This window comes from Balaenoptera physalus, assembly GCF_965194825.1.
Source record: "Balaenoptera physalus genome assembly, chromosome: 13".
Taxonomy (NCBI): domain Eukaryota; kingdom Metazoa; phylum Chordata; class Mammalia; order Artiodactyla; family Balaenopteridae; genus Balaenoptera; species Balaenoptera physalus.
The window spans coordinates 39,215,812-39,233,280 of record NC_138892.1 but is presented as its reverse complement, the minus strand read 5'-3'; the positions used below and the strand labels follow the sequence as shown (position 1 = coordinate 39,233,280).

Genomic DNA, 17,469 nt, shown 5'->3' with positions numbered 1-17,469 from the left:
CCTCAAAAGCAAAGAGACATTAGTTACCCTAATTCTGTACTGTGAATCTTGAATTTCTGATGGCAAGTCATGGGATAAGAAAGTTGAAAATCACTGAAACAGACCCTTATAAGGTAGCTATTGATTGAGACAGAGCCAGGCTGTTGGTAACCTCCTTGAAAGTAAAGAAACTTGTTATTTCCAGCACCTAGTGTAAGCAAGTGTTCAATAAAAGTTGGTTGAATTACTATATTCAAAGAATACAATCTTTATTATTTCTTTTGTGAATTTGATATGTATTTTTCTTAAATAGGCCTCATAATGGAAAATGGAACTTGCATCTCCTTGGAAAATTGCCCATGCAATTTTCATGGATTAGCTTATTCAGTTGGTTCAAAAATTGAACAAGAATGTACTGAATGGTATGTGATCAATGTACAGCTAATTATTTCTGGATACCTGACTAGTTGACTATTTTACCATGACAAATGTTTAAAGAAATATACTTTTTATTGATTTTTCTTCCAAAAATTCCAAGACACAGTTTTCCTTTTATTTAAAGGCTTACAGGGACAGGGTGGTGGGGGGACCATCTGTATTTTCTTTTATGATGTAATTCTCCTCACTTCCCTTGGTAGTTCTATAAAATCTTATATCCATGTGATGAACGGTTGAATTGTCTTGTTATTCATAATCACCAATTTGCACAAACTTTTACTCTTAGAACTTGATGGTTCTCTTGGCCTTCTCTATTGAGTACCTTAAAAAGTGACTATCCAGTTTTTGGCCATGATTAGAGACTTTTAGAAATTCTTCTTAAATTAGCTAACTAAGACTATTATAGCCAAAGATTAAATCCCTTCAGGGCAATCTAAAAAGAAACAGAGGTGTAAACGTTATTAGGCAATTTTCCCTTAGGTGTCTGTGTATATAACTGAAATGCAATTGAAAACTAACCCTGTTCTTAGATACTGATTTGAGTTCCTGCCATTCTGAGACTGCTTCTGTCCTCCAAAATTCATACCTGTTTGATGGTAGAAGGCAGAATTTATCTTACAAAGGGAATATCTTTTCTCTCTCCTTAATGTCTGATGATGCTCAAAGCCAGCTCATTTTAGTAGATGAGTTAACTTATTAATCTTAACTCTCTCTATATATATTTCTCTAATGATATGGGTAAATACTTTGTTGTGTGTGACCTTTTTTGGTTTAAGCAATGAGGGAAGGACAGAAACAGAAGTTCTCTGCTTAGTGTTTTTGTTCTTGACTAATCTGTACTCCCTTTGTGTCATCTTTATTGATTTTTAAATATGGCATGCACATACAATAAATAATAATTTAGGTGCTTGCCAGTCCAAATTTATCAGTTAACTGAACTTTTGGAGAGATATTTTTCAAGTCAGATTATTCTGAACCTAAAAAACATGATACATTTTGGTACATTTACCAATACGTTATTGCAAATATTCATACAGTTTCTCTATACAATTAGATTAATATTTTTATCATTTCATTTAGTGTATGTGTTGGTGGAGTTTGGAACTGCACTGAGCATGACTGCCCAGGTAATCTTTTAAAATGTTTTTAAAGACAATGTCTTGATTTTCTTGAAATTGAGGAGGAAGCTAGCACTGATTTTTGTAAGGTCATCTCGTATAAGTGCAATGATTTCTAAATCCAAATATTAAGAGGATAGTGGAAAATTGAGTAAATGATAGCTCTGAGCAGACAGCTTTGGGAAAAATTTACTAAAATAGTAGAAATATTCTAAAAAATATGTGGGACAGCTATCATTTAATAAATTTTAAACTAAATTGAATAACATAATTTAGTAAGTTTGTCAAACTAATAAATTTTAAACACTTTAGTTATTCTTTTTGATACCTAAATATTTATCCTAAGTTGACCTACTTCTTTTTAAGAATAAACATAATTTCTTCCTCCTTCTTCTCCTTTTCTCCTTCTTCTTCTCCTTCCCCTTATTCTTCTTCTTCTTCCTCCTCTACTTCTTCTTCCTCTTCTTCTTCTTCTACTTCTACTTCTCCTTCTTCCTCTTCTCCTTCTTCTCCTTGCTCCCCTTTGCTCCCCCTTCTCCTCCTTCTCCTCCTCTTCCACCCCCCCCCACCTCCTCCTCCTCCTCCTCCTCCTTCTTCTTCTTCTTCTTCTTTTTTGGTAGTTCAATGCTCTGTTGTAGGTGATTCTCATTTTACTACTTTTGATGGTCGACATTATTCTTTCATTGGAATGTGCCAATACATCCTTGTAAAAGGAACTGGAAAAGATAAATTCACAATTACTTTACAGAAAGCTCACTGTGAGCAGGTAAGAACATTTCAAAATGACCAGAGGAATGTTCATTTTTTTTGACTCAAACTTCTTATCTTGGTTAAGAATGGTAACATGAATGGGTATAGTTATTTTCTTCAAAAATAAGACACCATTGATTGTTAAGATGCATCATTATTCTATATACTACAAAGAAAGAAAATGTGTTGATTGATTAATCTGTTATGCTATTAATTATATCATGCATCCTGATTTCAGAGATATTAAAATATAAAAAAATATATCTTAGATTAAATAGTGTGTATTTATTGTACTTTCTTTCTTAAAAATGGTATTTGTTTATGTATAGGTTTTTGGAACATTTCATGACTGCACAGTAGACAATAAGCTTTTTGTTACTTCCAAACTGCTCTCTTTTTTTTTTTTATATTGGAGTATAATTGCTTTACAATGGTGTGTTAGTTTCTGCTGTATAACAAAGTAAATCAGCTATACATCTACATACATTCCCATATCTCCTCCCTTTTGCATCTCCCTCCCACCCTCCCTATCCCACCTCGCTAGGTGGTCACAAAGCACGGAGCTGATCTCTCTGCGCTATGCAGCTGCTTCCCACTAGCTATCTGTTTTACATTTGGTAGTGTATATATGTCCATGCCACTCTCTCACTTCATCCCAGCTTACCCTTCCTCCTCCCCGTGTCCTCAAGTCCATTCTCTACGTCTGCGTCTTTATTCCTGTCCTGCCCCTAGGTTCTTCAGAACCATTTTTTTTTTTTTTAAGATTCCATATATATGTGTTAGCATACGGTATTTGTTTTTCTCTTTCTGACTTGCTTCACTCTGTATGACAGATTCTAGGTCCATCCACCTCACTACAAATAACTCAATTTCATTTCTTTTTATGGCTGAGTAATATTCCATTGTATATATGTGCCACATCTTCTTTATCCATTCATCTGTTAATGGCCACTTAGGTTGCTTCCATGTCCTTGCTATTGTAAATAGAGCTACAATGAACATTGCGGTACATGACTCTTTTTGAATTATGGTTTTCTCAGGGTATATGCCCAGTAGTGGCATTGCTGGGTCATATGGTAGTTCTGTTTTTACAAACTGCTATCTTAAAGGTGATTTTTGACAGAATTTAACAAGTTTCACATCATTCTAAATAGATATGATGGATTTTTTAGCATTCTGGAATATTTATTTTAAAGACATTTTCTTGAAATAAGCACATCAATAATTTGTAAACAAAGAAACCGGATCTTTCATTCATCTCTCTCTAAATCAGGTAGTCAAAATTTTGCCAAAATCTTTTTTTCTACTTTCATTCCAACATAAAATGGTTGTTTCCAACAAAATTCCAGTCTACTTTTTTAGCTTTTTTTTAGTTTAATTTTTTTTTTTTTCTTTTGCAATATGTTAGGTCTCAGTTAACCTTCTGCACGGAACAGTAATTCTCTTTGTTCTTTTCTACATTGAGTTTTTAAAATAGTTAATATACCACAAATGAATTTGGAAAGATACTTTAATTATGCACTATGGAAAACATAATTATTGGCACTTTATTGAAAACATTTCTATTTAATAATCTGTGTAAAGTGTATGTATGTATATGGTATATTTAATGTACTACATAAAGATATATTTTATTAGTAATGGGGCTATATTAGATTCACAATAAGATGTAGTAACTACTTTATTATATTGCTTATTCTCAAGTTTTCTATATACCATAAATTTTTATCCATGTGCACTCTCTCCTTTCTTTTCTCCTTTCTCTCCCTCATCTTCTCCCATTTCCTTCTCCCGTTGGTCCTGTCCCTTTCTATGTCTTTCTCTCTCTCTCTCACTCCTTTAATTGATAATTTGATTTTTATGCAGAACCTTGGCTTGGTCTGCCTTCAGTCTGTAACTCTAATTCTGGAGGATGATTTCAACAAACAAGTGACCCTTAGTAGGGGAGGACAGATCCTCACCAGTCCTAACCAGGGCTTCAGTCTGAATGGTAAGAAGCAATGCTGATGGTGTACTTTTCTTACATGAACAAGAACAGCAGCACAACTTCAATGGAGTCCTTTCCCATTAGCCGACTAACCTAACATTTATTGCGTGACTATGTGTTGCCAGCTCCTCAGCCAGACTTAGTGGAGACCGCCATGTTTATGGGACCTACTGTTTATCTCAAGTGGACTAGAGTTTGGAAGAGGAGAGATACAAGTAAACAGCCACTTAAAAATATGATAAACCCAAAGATATGCATAGGGACTTTGGGGGTCTAAATGATTAGGTACAACTCACTCAACCCTGCAGGTATGGTCAGGAAGTTTTCTTAAGGAAGGGACTATCTCATTGAGCATTTACAGCTGAGGAATTGCCAGGATGAAGGAGATGGGGGAAGTGTTCTAGGCATAGCAAAGAGGAGAACTATGCAGTATGTTTAGGGGGAACTGTAACTACTTTGGCATTGCTGCAGCATGAAGAGGGTGAGTGCAGAATGTCCAGAGATGAGAAGAGGGAAAGAGATGGGGATGAGAATGGGGAAGGCCTTATTTTTTAAATTGAAGTATAGTTGACTTACAATATTATATTAGTTTTATGTATACAACATAGTGATTCAATATTTTTATAGATTGTACTTCATTTAAAGTTATTTCAAAGCAATGGTTGTTATTTCCTGTGCTGTACAATGTATCCTTCTTGCTTATCTGTTTTATACATAGTAGCTTGTATCTCTTTATTCCACGGGGAATGCCTTATATACAGGGCATCATACTTTGTGGTTTTCCTGGGAGGCCCTGTTCATGCCTGTGTTCCAGTATAGTTACTAATAATAGTCTGTTTTGCTTTCAGAAATGTCTTGAATTGTGTTATAAGTTACATGGTCACAGTCAATGTCGTGCCAGGATGTTGATTGAACTTGATATGAAATTGAATATGCAATTGTTATTATTTGACCATTTTTATGTACAAAGATGACAATCTCATATGCTTCAACCAAATAAGCAATGAGTTTTAATGAGGAGACTAACTTTGTCTTTTTTTTCTTGGTAGACTACTATAACAACACTATGGAAATGGCTTTGAGAAATGTTAGACAGGAGGCACAGATAATAGTTAGGGTATTATTAGAGCAGGGCATACAAGGAATGAGGAGGAACTGATCCAAGACAGTGACAGTAGAGATGGAGAGAGGAAAACAGATTGAAATTTTATTTAGAAAAATAGTGCTGTCAACTCGGTGATGGATTGGATTGGGGTTGGTTGGGGAAGGACAACAAGGGGAATGAAGTGATCAAAGAATGATTCTCAGATTTCTGGGTTTGGTGACCAGACTGATGGCAGAAATTGTGATAGGGATGCAGGAGCAACTCTTCTGGTTGCAAAAGTCAAATTCAGTGTTGAGCACAAGTTTCTCTTCGCTAAAGATGTCTCATAAAATGGTGCTTCTCTAGTGCTGTGCTCCCCTTTTTGCTGACAGTTTCAAAGGAATGGGGAATTTTTGAAAAAGTGCCCCTTCCTTATTGAATCATGACCAATTCGTGGGAAAACACACACACACACACACACACACACACACACACACACACACGTTAAGGAAAAGAGATCAGATTTCAAATGTCTAAGGACTGTCCACCCCCACCATGAGATGCTTGCCAACTGAAATTACATGTGCACCTGACAATCTATTAAAAATATCTGCTGAAGACCCAGAAAGGAGGACAGACGGGAAATGGAAGAAAAGAAAGAAGGCACAAGGTGGTGAAAATTGGCCCCGGGGCAGAGGAGCAGGAACTGGGAAGAAGTCTTTTGGAAGAAGACTCCTGATGTTGTACATTAGCATTTCAGAACACTGCCTATGAATCTCAAAGCTGATTTATGTATGTTCTTTTCCTGCAGGAATTGTTGAAATTCAGACTCTGTCATCCTTATTTATTCTTCTAAAAACCACGTTTGGTTTAAAGATTCTGTTTGCTATAGATGGGGAAAGAATTTATATTCAGCTCACTAGTGCGTGGAAAAGAAGAACGTTGGGTCTGTGTGGCACGTTTAATGGGAACATAAGGGATGATTTTCTGTAAGTATGATCTCTGTATAGCTAACATAATTTAATGACTAGTAGTTTAGAGGATATAAATTCTTACATTAAAAATGTTTACTTAACTAATAATAGCTTAGTACTCACTGTTCCAAGAGCTTTACATGGATCATTGTATTTAAATTGTGTAGCAATCCCCTGATTAGTATCTCTGTTTTATAGTTAAGGAAGCTAACTGAGGCACCAAAGTGACAAATAAATAGCTCAGTCACATAGCTCAAATACAGTGGAGCTGGACTTTGGATTTAGGTAGTGAGACTCAAGAGCCTGAAGGCTACCCGCAGAATAACTTCCCGTTATTCTCTCTCTGCCACCTATCCTATCAAGCTTAGTGGTATTTTATGTAAAAAAAATTTTGCTGCCTTTAAAAAGTCTTAGTATCATTTGGTATGAATGATATCTCTAAAGCAACATTGTGGCATCTAAGTTAATTGGATTTTATGATAGTTGGTGTTTCATTAGGAGAAAAAGCAATAAAATACATTTATACCCCTTGTATCGACAAAGCACTTTCACCTACATGTGATAAGACATGGTGTATAACTTAGTGTAAATGCTTTGAGCACCTGTTACTGTGCTCAGCACTGTGGGACAATAAAGGCAGTAAAACATGGTTCCCATCCTCAAGGAGCTTATATTGTGGATTGGGAGGGGACAACCGTCTTTCAGAAATAATTTGTTCTAGGTGAGGTATTAATCACAATATGTATAAAAATACTGAGGTGAATTCAAAAAGTTAAGTGTTAACTTGTGTGGTTGTGGCTAGAAGCACAGCAAAATTTTGAGTAGGTCAGTGTGGGCTGGGTAGGCAGGGAGCATTTCCTGGAGAAGCCATTCTCCAAATGCCATTTAAAAAAACACTTCTGCATATTCTTCCTGCTTTGGGTTCTGTCCCCTTCCTAATCTTCCCCATTAACTCCTATTTATTTTTCAAACCAACTCAGTCATTATTTGCTTCAAAAAGTGAGTTTGTGTCCCACCAAAGTTAATTTTGACTCTGTTATCTATGAAAATCTGCCATTTATCTGTCTGGTTTCCACTTAAAACTGCAAAGGCTTTGAGAATAAAGACTGTGTCCTTAATCCTTATATTCTTAAGAACTAGCATAGTACCTTATATGCACTAGACAGTTGAACTGAATGGAGGTAGGACTTTTGATGCGGCACCAAGAAGAGAATTTGGATTGGCAAGGAGAAAGGGCATTTAAATTTTTTAATTTTAAAAGAGAGTTTCTTTTACCTTTTCTCCTGTGTAATTAATTTGCTTTTAGGTCATTTACGGGTTTTTTTGTTTGTTTGTTTCATTTATTGGTAGATCAGAATATTGATTTCTTATCAATTTGTGAAACAGAAACTATATTAAGTGACTTGGTTAAGATGTGCAGAGGAGACATTAAGCCTTTTCTCTTCCTGTTTGTCAGAATGGGTTAGTAGTCAATGTATAACAGATGGCAGATCTGTCTGCCTCTTTCTGAGGCACCAGTCTCCTCCATGTATAAACATTCAGGCCTGATAACAGTGCAGGATAATATTTCAGAGTCAGAGATAATTTTCAAACATTGTTTAGCTTTCCAGCATAAGCAGTTAAAATTCCTTGTATCACAAAAGTTAATGTGAATCTGCAAACATAATGAATGGAAAATATTAATTACTTGAAAATTTATTTTGTATGCCTTGTTTTAGTAAGTTAACTACGGTGAACTGAAAGGCTATTTTATAAAATGAATGCAATAAATAAATGGATCTACATTTCAGCTCCTTTTTTTGGTATTTATTGTTTTAAGTGAATTAAATGAAATAAGAGAGCCAAGCTCTGAGTCAGTTCCTCCTGGGAATCCTGAGTACACCTATCACCTTGACCTATTTTATTGTGCTTTGTAGGGATGAAGAGGGATGGAGAGGGAAAGAATGAGAAGATCTAGTGCAAGTCATGAAATTTCTGTGAGTCTTCGTGTTCTCATTGGAGCAAAATTAGATTTTGGATTGGGTGTTTGTTATAATTCTATACATTTCTAGAATAGTTTCATTTTGAGGAATAGGAAAGAGAAGGAAAGGGTGGCTACAAGGGATGAGCATGGTGGAGTAGCTTGTGTGGCTCCCTCTTTTCCTCCTGTCTTTGTGGTGAGAAGCTCCATATAGCTTCATATTGGTAATTGAGATAAATGGTAGTCAAAGTAGTTATGTTTATTTGGACACTGAGTGAAGATAAATGCTACTCTACTGTTTGGCCGTGTTGTAGCAGTTCATGCAGTTGTGGCTTGCATTAGTGAAGTTTTGCTCGGTCAAAGCTTCCTACAGGAAACCTAGTCCAACCTGATTCTCTAAGTAGTTCTGACAGTGTCTGGCACAGCTCCAGAAGGGATTGTCACTCACTATTGGCTGATGAGTTACTAAATCTTGATGACTTCTGGAGGGGGCATTTTAGTGTCTGGCTCTTAAACATTGTTGTGGTTTATAAGCCTGAAGGGTAGATATTTCTCTTCCATTTTGGTTTGCTGAGGGAACTGAAGAAGTGAGAAAACTTGGGTGAAGAGTGCCTCTTATACCATTTCTCCTTAATTTTCACTTGGTTTGTTTGCCCAACCTCACAGTGGAACCTCAGTATGTCAGGCCTCATAATGAAAATTGAAATACTGAGCCAGCAGTGTAGACTATTTCTTCTTTAGGACATTTGTCTTTACCCTGAAAAGAATCACGTGAGCTCCCTACCTCCACCTCCCTAAACCACACGCATTCATGTTTTGGTTGTTTGAGTGATATTTCATCAAAGTGGTGTGGACTACGTTTGAATCTCGGCTCTGACACTTAGCAGCTGAGTGAACATTAATATTTCTCTAAGCTTCTGCTTTGCCTTCTCTCTAAAATGGGGATAATGGTGTTTCCTTCACAAGGCTGAAATGATTATTAAATAAAACCATGTATGTCTACAATTTGACACATTGTAAAGTCTTAATAATAGGAAGCTAACACCGTGTATATTTAAAAATGTAATAAAACATTTCAAGCTCTAAGATTTCTTTGTAAATTAAAAAAAGTAGTATTCTCTTTTTTCAATATTTGAAGACTCTGAAGGAAGGAAATGAATGGGAGAGGCTAAGAGAATATTATATTTGCTTTCTAGTTCTCCCTCAGGCATGATAGAAGGTACCCCACAACTTCATGCAAATGCATGGAGAGTTTCCTCCACTTGTTTTGCACCTGTTCATGTTCCTATGGTGGACCCTTGCAACATTAATCAACAAAACAGTAAGTCTTTCTGCATGTAAACCTAGGAAAAAGTCCTCTTTATTACTGTAATTTTGTAAAATTAGATAGTGATTTTAAATTCTGATTTTCTTCATTATGATAAAATCGATGCCATTCTTTATGTATTTTTGTTTAATACATATGCCTCTTTATGTAATCTAGGTTACTTTAAAAAAGAACTCCAGAAAATGACTATTTTATTTACTACTCTGCATTCATAAATTTACTTATTTTAGGTGTTCAGAAATCCCTCAACTGTTCCCAGATGTGAGCTAGCATTTTGGGTATTTCAGATTATTTAAATGCTAAAGAAAAATCTCTGGAAGTATTCTAATAATGCTCGTATAGTCTTGGGATATTCAACTTCCGTTCCATAGTGTGACAGTGCGTGTGAATTCTCCTGTTTATTGATGTCACACTACGAGTTCCTACTCACAGAACGTATTATGGCTTCATAAGCAGGAAGCCAGTGATCCAGAGAAGCTTTGTGCCGTCAGGTGTGTAACAATTTGAGATGGTCATAGAGTTCCAATTTACAATGACAGTGCAACTCACATGCCAAGAATTTTTGGCTGTATTGTTTTTCTTACTAAAGCCACAGCAGACCATGTGAAAGGCTATTTTACTGTTCAATAAAAGAAGGCGTATTTTTTTTTTTGTAAAATCACTTTGTGAAGGAAAATTAATGTGCATGCTTAAATAGATATTTTTATAATTTAAATTTGTTCCTTTAATTATTTTGGCTAGTTTACTGTTTTTATGTAGTTTTAAAAATTCATTATTAATATTGATTGAGTACCCATGAGAAGTTAGTAGAGTTTCTGGATTTTGTAGTGGTTGTTTGGAAGGATTCTGTTTATTGTTCTATGGTCCTTATTATTAACTTATACTTTTAGCATCCTGGAAAGAAAACAAGATAATTTTGCTTTTAGTGATTTTTTTTTTTTCTTTAATCTAGGCCAACTTCTAATTTATCAGTTGGACTCTACTTCAATTTTCTCTGGTTGTTTCTTTAATGACCTCCTTTATTCCCTACCATTTTGTTATATATTTTTTTTTATCATTTTTGTCCCCATATCTTATGTCATCTATGACATATATATTTTAGATATTATTTTTGTTCATCTTTGCCATGAACTATTATTTTTTAATTTCAAATAGGTAAATTCAAAAAGATCCCCAAAGAAAGGAAAATAAATAGATGAAAGTCAACTCTGATATGGATTCTGAAGGATATTTTTAAACAAGGATTTTCTGAGTCACCCTTTCCCTTAATGTCAGTAGGAATGTTTTTTGATCTACAAATCTTTAGGGCACGCAATAAAAGCCCTTGCTTGGAGATCCTGGGAATTAGGAGTATATATGCCAATAGTATGCTGTTATAGTCTGTCATTTGTTTTCATGTATTATGTGCATAACAATGCAAAAATATATAATACTCAGGTAATTACTTAGATAATTACCATGTGTTTCCAATAATAAATATATTTAAAATGGTCAACAAAAAAAGTTCAGTATAATTCCTCAGTAGTGAAAAAATTCTGATCTCTAGCAGCTCATCTTGTCTCTCAGAGACAATGACAACTCAAAGATTGATTAATTTTATCTGTGAAGAAATCAATGCAATCAAGGTCCATTGCACCAAGAAATCACAGGACGAGGCTTTTTCAGAAAGATGAAATCCAGATTGTTTTGTCAAACTTGGTTACTCCCATAAAGAATTATATCTGATCAGTCATTCTCAAGGAAAAGTCAACACATTTCAAGAACTTATTATGCACATCCCCTCAAATGTCTTGGTAGTGATAGCTCATAGCCTTTAGCATATGTTCCATTACCAATTTCTATTCATTATTCATTTATTCATGTGTTCGTCATAGATTCATTTATCAAACATTATTGAGCTCCTAGTATTTATCAGGCATTGTGCAGATATTGCGTTCAATGGCTATGTGGCATCTACCTCATTACTATTTACCTCAGAGACTCCACTGGAGTGAGATGATTCCTAGTCCTTCCTGGATAATTGTGTATTCCAGGGAATTGCCATAACATCCACAATTGGCACTGCTTTTATTGTGTGTGGATGTCGGGAGATAAACCTTCTAATACTCATTAGTTCTTTAGAGCAGAATTATGGTGATTTCCTAAGATGGTCCTCAGGCGATGGGGTAATTGTGGCCACTTCTGTCAGTTAACCCTTCTGTTGCTCAAGTTATTCAGGTATAACACAATACTTTTTTTTTTTTTTTGCTAGAAGAATATTAAATATGGATTAAGTGCTGTTACCAATATTACCGAAAGTAAAAACAAACCAAAAAAAGTGTAAGCTGAAAATATTGGCTCTTATTGAAAATAATATGCAGTACAGTGTATTTCTAGGAAAGCAAGATGCTTGGATAGTGCTGGAATTTGACACTTTAGGGGTATTTGATACTAGCTAGACTAGTAAATGAAGTGCTAATGGGGTTCTTTGTCTGTTAGTTGGATATGCAGCACACTGTGATGTTATCCACCAAGAGCTCTTTGCTCCTTGCCACATCTATATTAGCCCTGGGCTGTACTATCAGCTATGCCGCCACGATGCGTGCAAGTGTGGAAGCGCCTGCCTATGCAATGCTCTTGCCCACTATGCCTACCTCTGTGGCCAGCGTGGTGTTCCCATCGATTTCAGAGCTCAGATTTCATTCTGTGGTGAGTATGATGGCACTGTCACTGATAAAGATGATCAAATAACACTTTAGAGATTTTTGTATTTGTAATTACCGCTATTTTTTTAAACAAAAAGTCAATATTTGCTTAAGTTATTTGACTTATTATAATGTGTAAACATGAAAAAAAGTGAAATATTTTATTTCTTAAAATTGGAGCTCTGTTGGATAAGACCAATGGCTTTTGACTATTTTTACCATAAGCAAAATTATAGTGTAGTTGTATGGTTTGAAATATGCAACAGAAATAATTTGAAACATTTGAAAAAATTCTTATAGAAATGTTCTAAATATTGGAAAGTATGGGAAATCATTATGTGGTATAGTGACACAGATTTGTAAGTAAATAGGTAAATTACGCAATAGGCAATTATTATCTCAAGTTCTTAGGGCTCGAATCTTCCTGGTTATGATGTCTGTTGTTATCATGCATGGTAGATTGTTTCCTTTCCTTACTGTTCTATAATTTCTTTTATGAGTTAATCTTTCATTATCAAGGCTGCCCATTCCCCTTACCCCTGTTAGAATCTTCTGTGACCTGGGTTTCGGGAGCATCATTCTCTCCATCTCTTCATCCCTCAGTGGTTTCAAAACACTTTTTCCTATTATTCCAGGAGTAACACTGGCCAGTTTTGATGTTAATTTCTCAGCTTGGGCTTTCTAAGACAAAAATAATGTAAATATAAAAGTAATGTAAATTCATATACCAAACCTGTGCAGGAATTTGATTTCTCAGAGGATACTTTATTTCATCAGAGACCCCACAGAGTTAGAGAAGCTTTCCTGGAATCTCCCTGTACTATGAGCAGATTTCTTCTAGTCCAGAAGTTGGCAAATTACACACTTGGGCTTCCCGTGTTTTTGAAAATAAAGTTTACTGCCCATATGTTTGCATATTGTCTATGACTGCTTTTGAGCTACAAGGGTAGAGTTGAGTAGCTGTGACAGAGACTGTATGGCCAGAAAAGTTGAAACTATTTGCCATTTAGCTCTTTACAAAAAAAGTTTGCTGACCTCTGCTGTAGTCCATCTTTTAAACTGACGATGGAGATTTTTTTGGAGGTCCAAGTTAAGGGTCTCCCAATTCCTTGCCCTGAAAAGGACCAACTTTCATTTTCCATTTCCTTAAGAGTTAAATATCAGATCCAGGATTACTGGGACCCATCCTCCCTTCCTCTACTTAAAGTTCTGAATTTTATTTCTCTCTTTACTTCTGACGTATGGAGAAGTTACCCTCCAGCCCCATTTTTTTCTCACAAGATCAATTATACATTTAACATTATTTCAGTTGTGTTTTATCCAGCATTCTTGTTTGTGCAAGTGTGTTTTTAGATTATTTTAGTTTGCCTACTGTAATCAGTTCAGTTTGTTCTAAAAAGAAATTGGAGGGTCTAGCAAAAAGTACAAACATGATTAAAAAGGCAAAAAACAGGAGCTGTGAGTACAGATTGATAAAGTCAAGTTTTGTGTTATTTGTAGAGGACTAACAGTTTACTTAGGATTAAATAATGTCAAAGAAGAAGGTGGTGTCAGTATAGCAGTAAATAAATTTAAAATGTGAGGAAAGGAAGTTTATTTAGACGGATAAAATACCTTAAAAATATTTTTAAAAAATTATAGCACAGACTTAAAGAATGTTATGGAATGTCACACTTAAATATAGTTCACATAGAAATTTTGTTCTTCAGTTACACCGAGGCAAAGAATTGTTTAATTAATTAATTAATTAATTAACTTATTTATGATATAGGATTCTGTAATGTTCTAGGTTTATTGATGTAAGAGATCTTCTTTTTTCGTGATTTATGTCTATCATAGACGTATAACCCAGCGTAAAATGCTTCTCGGGCCTGTGGAGATCTTTCTCAACCGATGCTTCTTCGTCCTCAGGGGTGGTGTGCCAGAAAGGCATGATGTACCATCACTGCTCCTCCTTCTGTCGCCGCTCCTGCATCTCTCTCTCTTCCCCAGAACAGTGTCACGATGACTGTGCTGAAGGCTGCAACTGTCCCGAAGGCAAATACTATGAAGACACACTTAGCTTTTGTGTGCCCATGTACGTCACAGGAGTGGGTTGACAGCGTCCAGTTTTTATCTCTTTTCTCCCTTACAGGATAAATGGGCTATCATGCCTCTTTCCTTTCTTTCTTTTTTTTATCTAATTGACTCAGCACCATAAATTTTTTCCACTATTAAACAGTCACTTTTTCCATGAAATAAGTGTGCGTATATGCAAAGATCTGCTTGTGAGTTGTTTCTTTAATATTTCTTAATGTCTTTACTTTTATTTATTTGTTAGCCCTGTATGTGTTCACAAAATCTCTATAGAAAGAGCTAAGGAATCTGATGGTTAATCCTGAAGTTTATTCCCACTTGCTTTTGCCATATCAATAATGATAGCAAGGTTTATGTTTCACGGTCATGTGGCAGATTTTAGTAGCAGGATTTTAATGTCTCTCAGCGCCCAGAAATTTCTCAAATCTCATATGACATAAAGACTTTTGTTGTCTACATAAGGCTAAATGATATACCAGTTGTGTTTCTCTGAAGTGCCTTCAGGGACTTTTTATTTGGTGACAAAAACAACACAGTCTGTTCTGTCACTAAAACAATACAGAGCTTGAATTTAGAAAACAAAATCTAAAGCTGCACAAGGCTTCACATTTGTATAACAGAATTGCATGGAATCTCATGGAGTAATGTTAGACTGTGCATTAAAATTACCAGTACAGAGCATATGGTCTGCTTGAATTTCAGTGTTTTTTAAAAAATTTATATCCTATTTTGTTAATTTAACCCTTTCTTTTCCTTACAGATTTCACTGTCGGTGTCATTACAGAGGCAGCATTTACCAACCTGGGGAGCTCATCCCAACGCCCTCAGGCTTATGGTAGATTTCAGTGATGGTGATTGTTCTTGACAAATAACATGTAGTCATATAACTTCTTAACCAAAACCATAAATTGAAATATGACACCTATAATTTGAAAAATACAGATAACCTTAATATATAAACTTTTAAACCATATATATTACATTTATATATGTAAAACCCTAATATATACATATATATATATATATATTAAACCACATGTATATATTACATTTCACCGTGGAATGCCTGAGTCTTGTGCTCATAACTGCAGAAAAGAGCTATGAATTGAAGTGTCAAACAGTGAAACGGAAGGCCTTTGATCAGTTTGGTTCTCAAATAAAAGTTAAGGATGAGATGAGTGCTCAAATACTATAAGTTCCTGAGGGGTTTTAGTTTTGTGGTTTATCCGCTGGTTTATTGAGAACTGGTGTGTTTTTCCTTATCATGATATCTTCTTAAGGGATTTTCAAGGTTCACATTGCCTGAATTTGGTTTTTGCCTTATGCCCTGACTTTCGAACTCAGGTTGTAAGATTGGACTTCACTCTATCTTCCACACTGCTGCCAGAATGACTTTTCTAGAATTCAAACCAACCATATCACATCTGTGTTTAAGGTCTTTAGTGACTCACTTCGCGGATAAATTCTTAGTGTCTTACTAGGAGCTGGCCTTTGACTCTTTGCAGATGGCCTTTGCCATCTGCATCCCCTGTCACTTCCCACATGGCACTCTGTCGCATGGAAAGCTGTCCTACCCCTCCATGGCTTTGTACTACATCTCCACTCAGTGTGACAGCCTTCCTACTTTAATCTATATCGTAACCTCCATCCCTTCTTCAAAATCTTCCCGACTTTATCTTCTTTGACTGCCCTGATGTCAATTGCTAACAGATTTTTAAACATTTTTTGGTGCTTTACTTCTATGTCTTAAATGTTTCTATGTTGCATATCACACTGGCTAAATTATTTATTTGTATGTCTTTCTCTCCTACTATAATATAGTAGGCACTTGGCTAAAGACTGCGAATTTTGGTCTTTGAATTCCCCATGCCTGTCACAGTGCCCCACACATATATGAGCGTTTGATAAAAATGTGTTGAACTGAAATAGCTCTCTTCCAATTGGGCCTAAACCAATAACTTATTTGTAAAAAGGAAAAATCGTATTTGTCAATTCTTGCATGTTATATTGTTTCTGAAATACAGAAAAAACTTGAGGTTTGGTTTCATGAATTAACTATTTGTTTACTTCTACCAGCCAGTGTTCAAATGGGACTGTGAAATGTGATGAATTAGCAACACCCTCTACTGGTAAGATCTAGATAGATGTTTTCCTTAAAGAGAATGTGCCTCTAGTACTGCTCCTACTCTTAGGGCAGAAGTTATTAATCCCCTTGCCAATGTGCGTGGAGGAATAGCCTTAGAATGTTTCTCAACATGGTACTCTGGCGCTTCCTAACTTTTTTCACATTCGGAATTATAATATTTGTAGGACAGTGTGGGGTGGACATATAAGGCTGCTTAGGGGCAGAGCTGATCAACCCAGGGATGCTGCCTTGATGCTGCCTATCCCAGCACCACCCCAGGTGCCCCAAAGGCTTTAGGGATATGTATCCAGACACCTGTCAGAACTCACTTGTGCAACAGCAGTTGGGAAACCCTACTCCAGACCAGCAGATTCTAATGTACACACAGTCACCTGGGGATCTTGTTAAAATGCTGATTCTGATTCAGTAGGTCAGGGGTGATGCCTGCAACATCTCTGTTGATGGCCGAAGTGATGCTAATGCTACTGGGTCCTGGGCTACATTATAAGTAGCAAAGCTTTAGCAGTAGCAGCCATTAATTAAAAATGGCATGTAAAATGACATCGACTGCCATCTCTCTTGAGAATATCATCTTATGATTGCATATCATTCCTGAAGATCGTATATATTAGGAGACCCTTTATATTATTTATTTTCACCACACAGAAAGCCTCAAATTTTTGGTCACTGTGGATAAATTCTAGGCAAATACTAAACAAAACTACCTTTTGTTGATTTTAATGGGCAGGAAGAGTGTAGGCTGCTAAAACTAATTGTGAGCTATTGCTTTGTTATTGATTTGCACAGTTATGTAATATATTTTATAAATTAGCTTTAAATTATATGCCCTGGATTCAATTTATGAGGATTCAGGCTGTCTAGGACTTCTTTACAGTGTATGTTCATGGACCACACACATATTCAATAGCTACTAGGCCCTCCCTCCCTTGCCCCATTTGCGTCAGGG

The 17,469-nt window shown here is 35.8% G+C and overlaps 1 protein-coding gene across 4 annotated transcripts in view; it reads left to right on the top strand.

Annotated features, from left to right (window-relative positions):
- The window catches only part of OTOGL (otogelin like), a 156,920-nt gene that overhangs the window by 44,202 nt on the left and 95,249 nt on the right, over window positions 1–17,469 (top strand). For all 4 annotated transcript variants that reach the window (XM_082418857.1, XM_082418859.1, XM_082418858.1 and 1 more), the window contains 10 exons: window positions 293–401; window positions 1,498–1,544; window positions 2,156–2,301; window positions 4,152–4,275; window positions 6,168–6,345; window positions 9,487–9,611; window positions 12,096–12,305; window positions 14,213–14,378; window positions 15,138–15,212; window positions 16,454–16,506. In XM_082418857.1, the coding sequence (XP_082274983.1) occupies window positions 293–401; window positions 1,498–1,544; window positions 2,156–2,301; window positions 4,152–4,275; window positions 6,168–6,345; window positions 9,487–9,611; window positions 12,096–12,305; window positions 14,213–14,378; window positions 15,138–15,212; window positions 16,454–16,506 (1,233 nt within the window). The remainder of the gene's footprint in view (window positions 1–292; window positions 402–1,497; window positions 1,545–2,155; window positions 2,302–4,151; window positions 4,276–6,167; window positions 6,346–9,486; window positions 9,612–12,095; window positions 12,306–14,212; window positions 14,379–15,137; window positions 15,213–16,453; window positions 16,507–17,469) is intronic.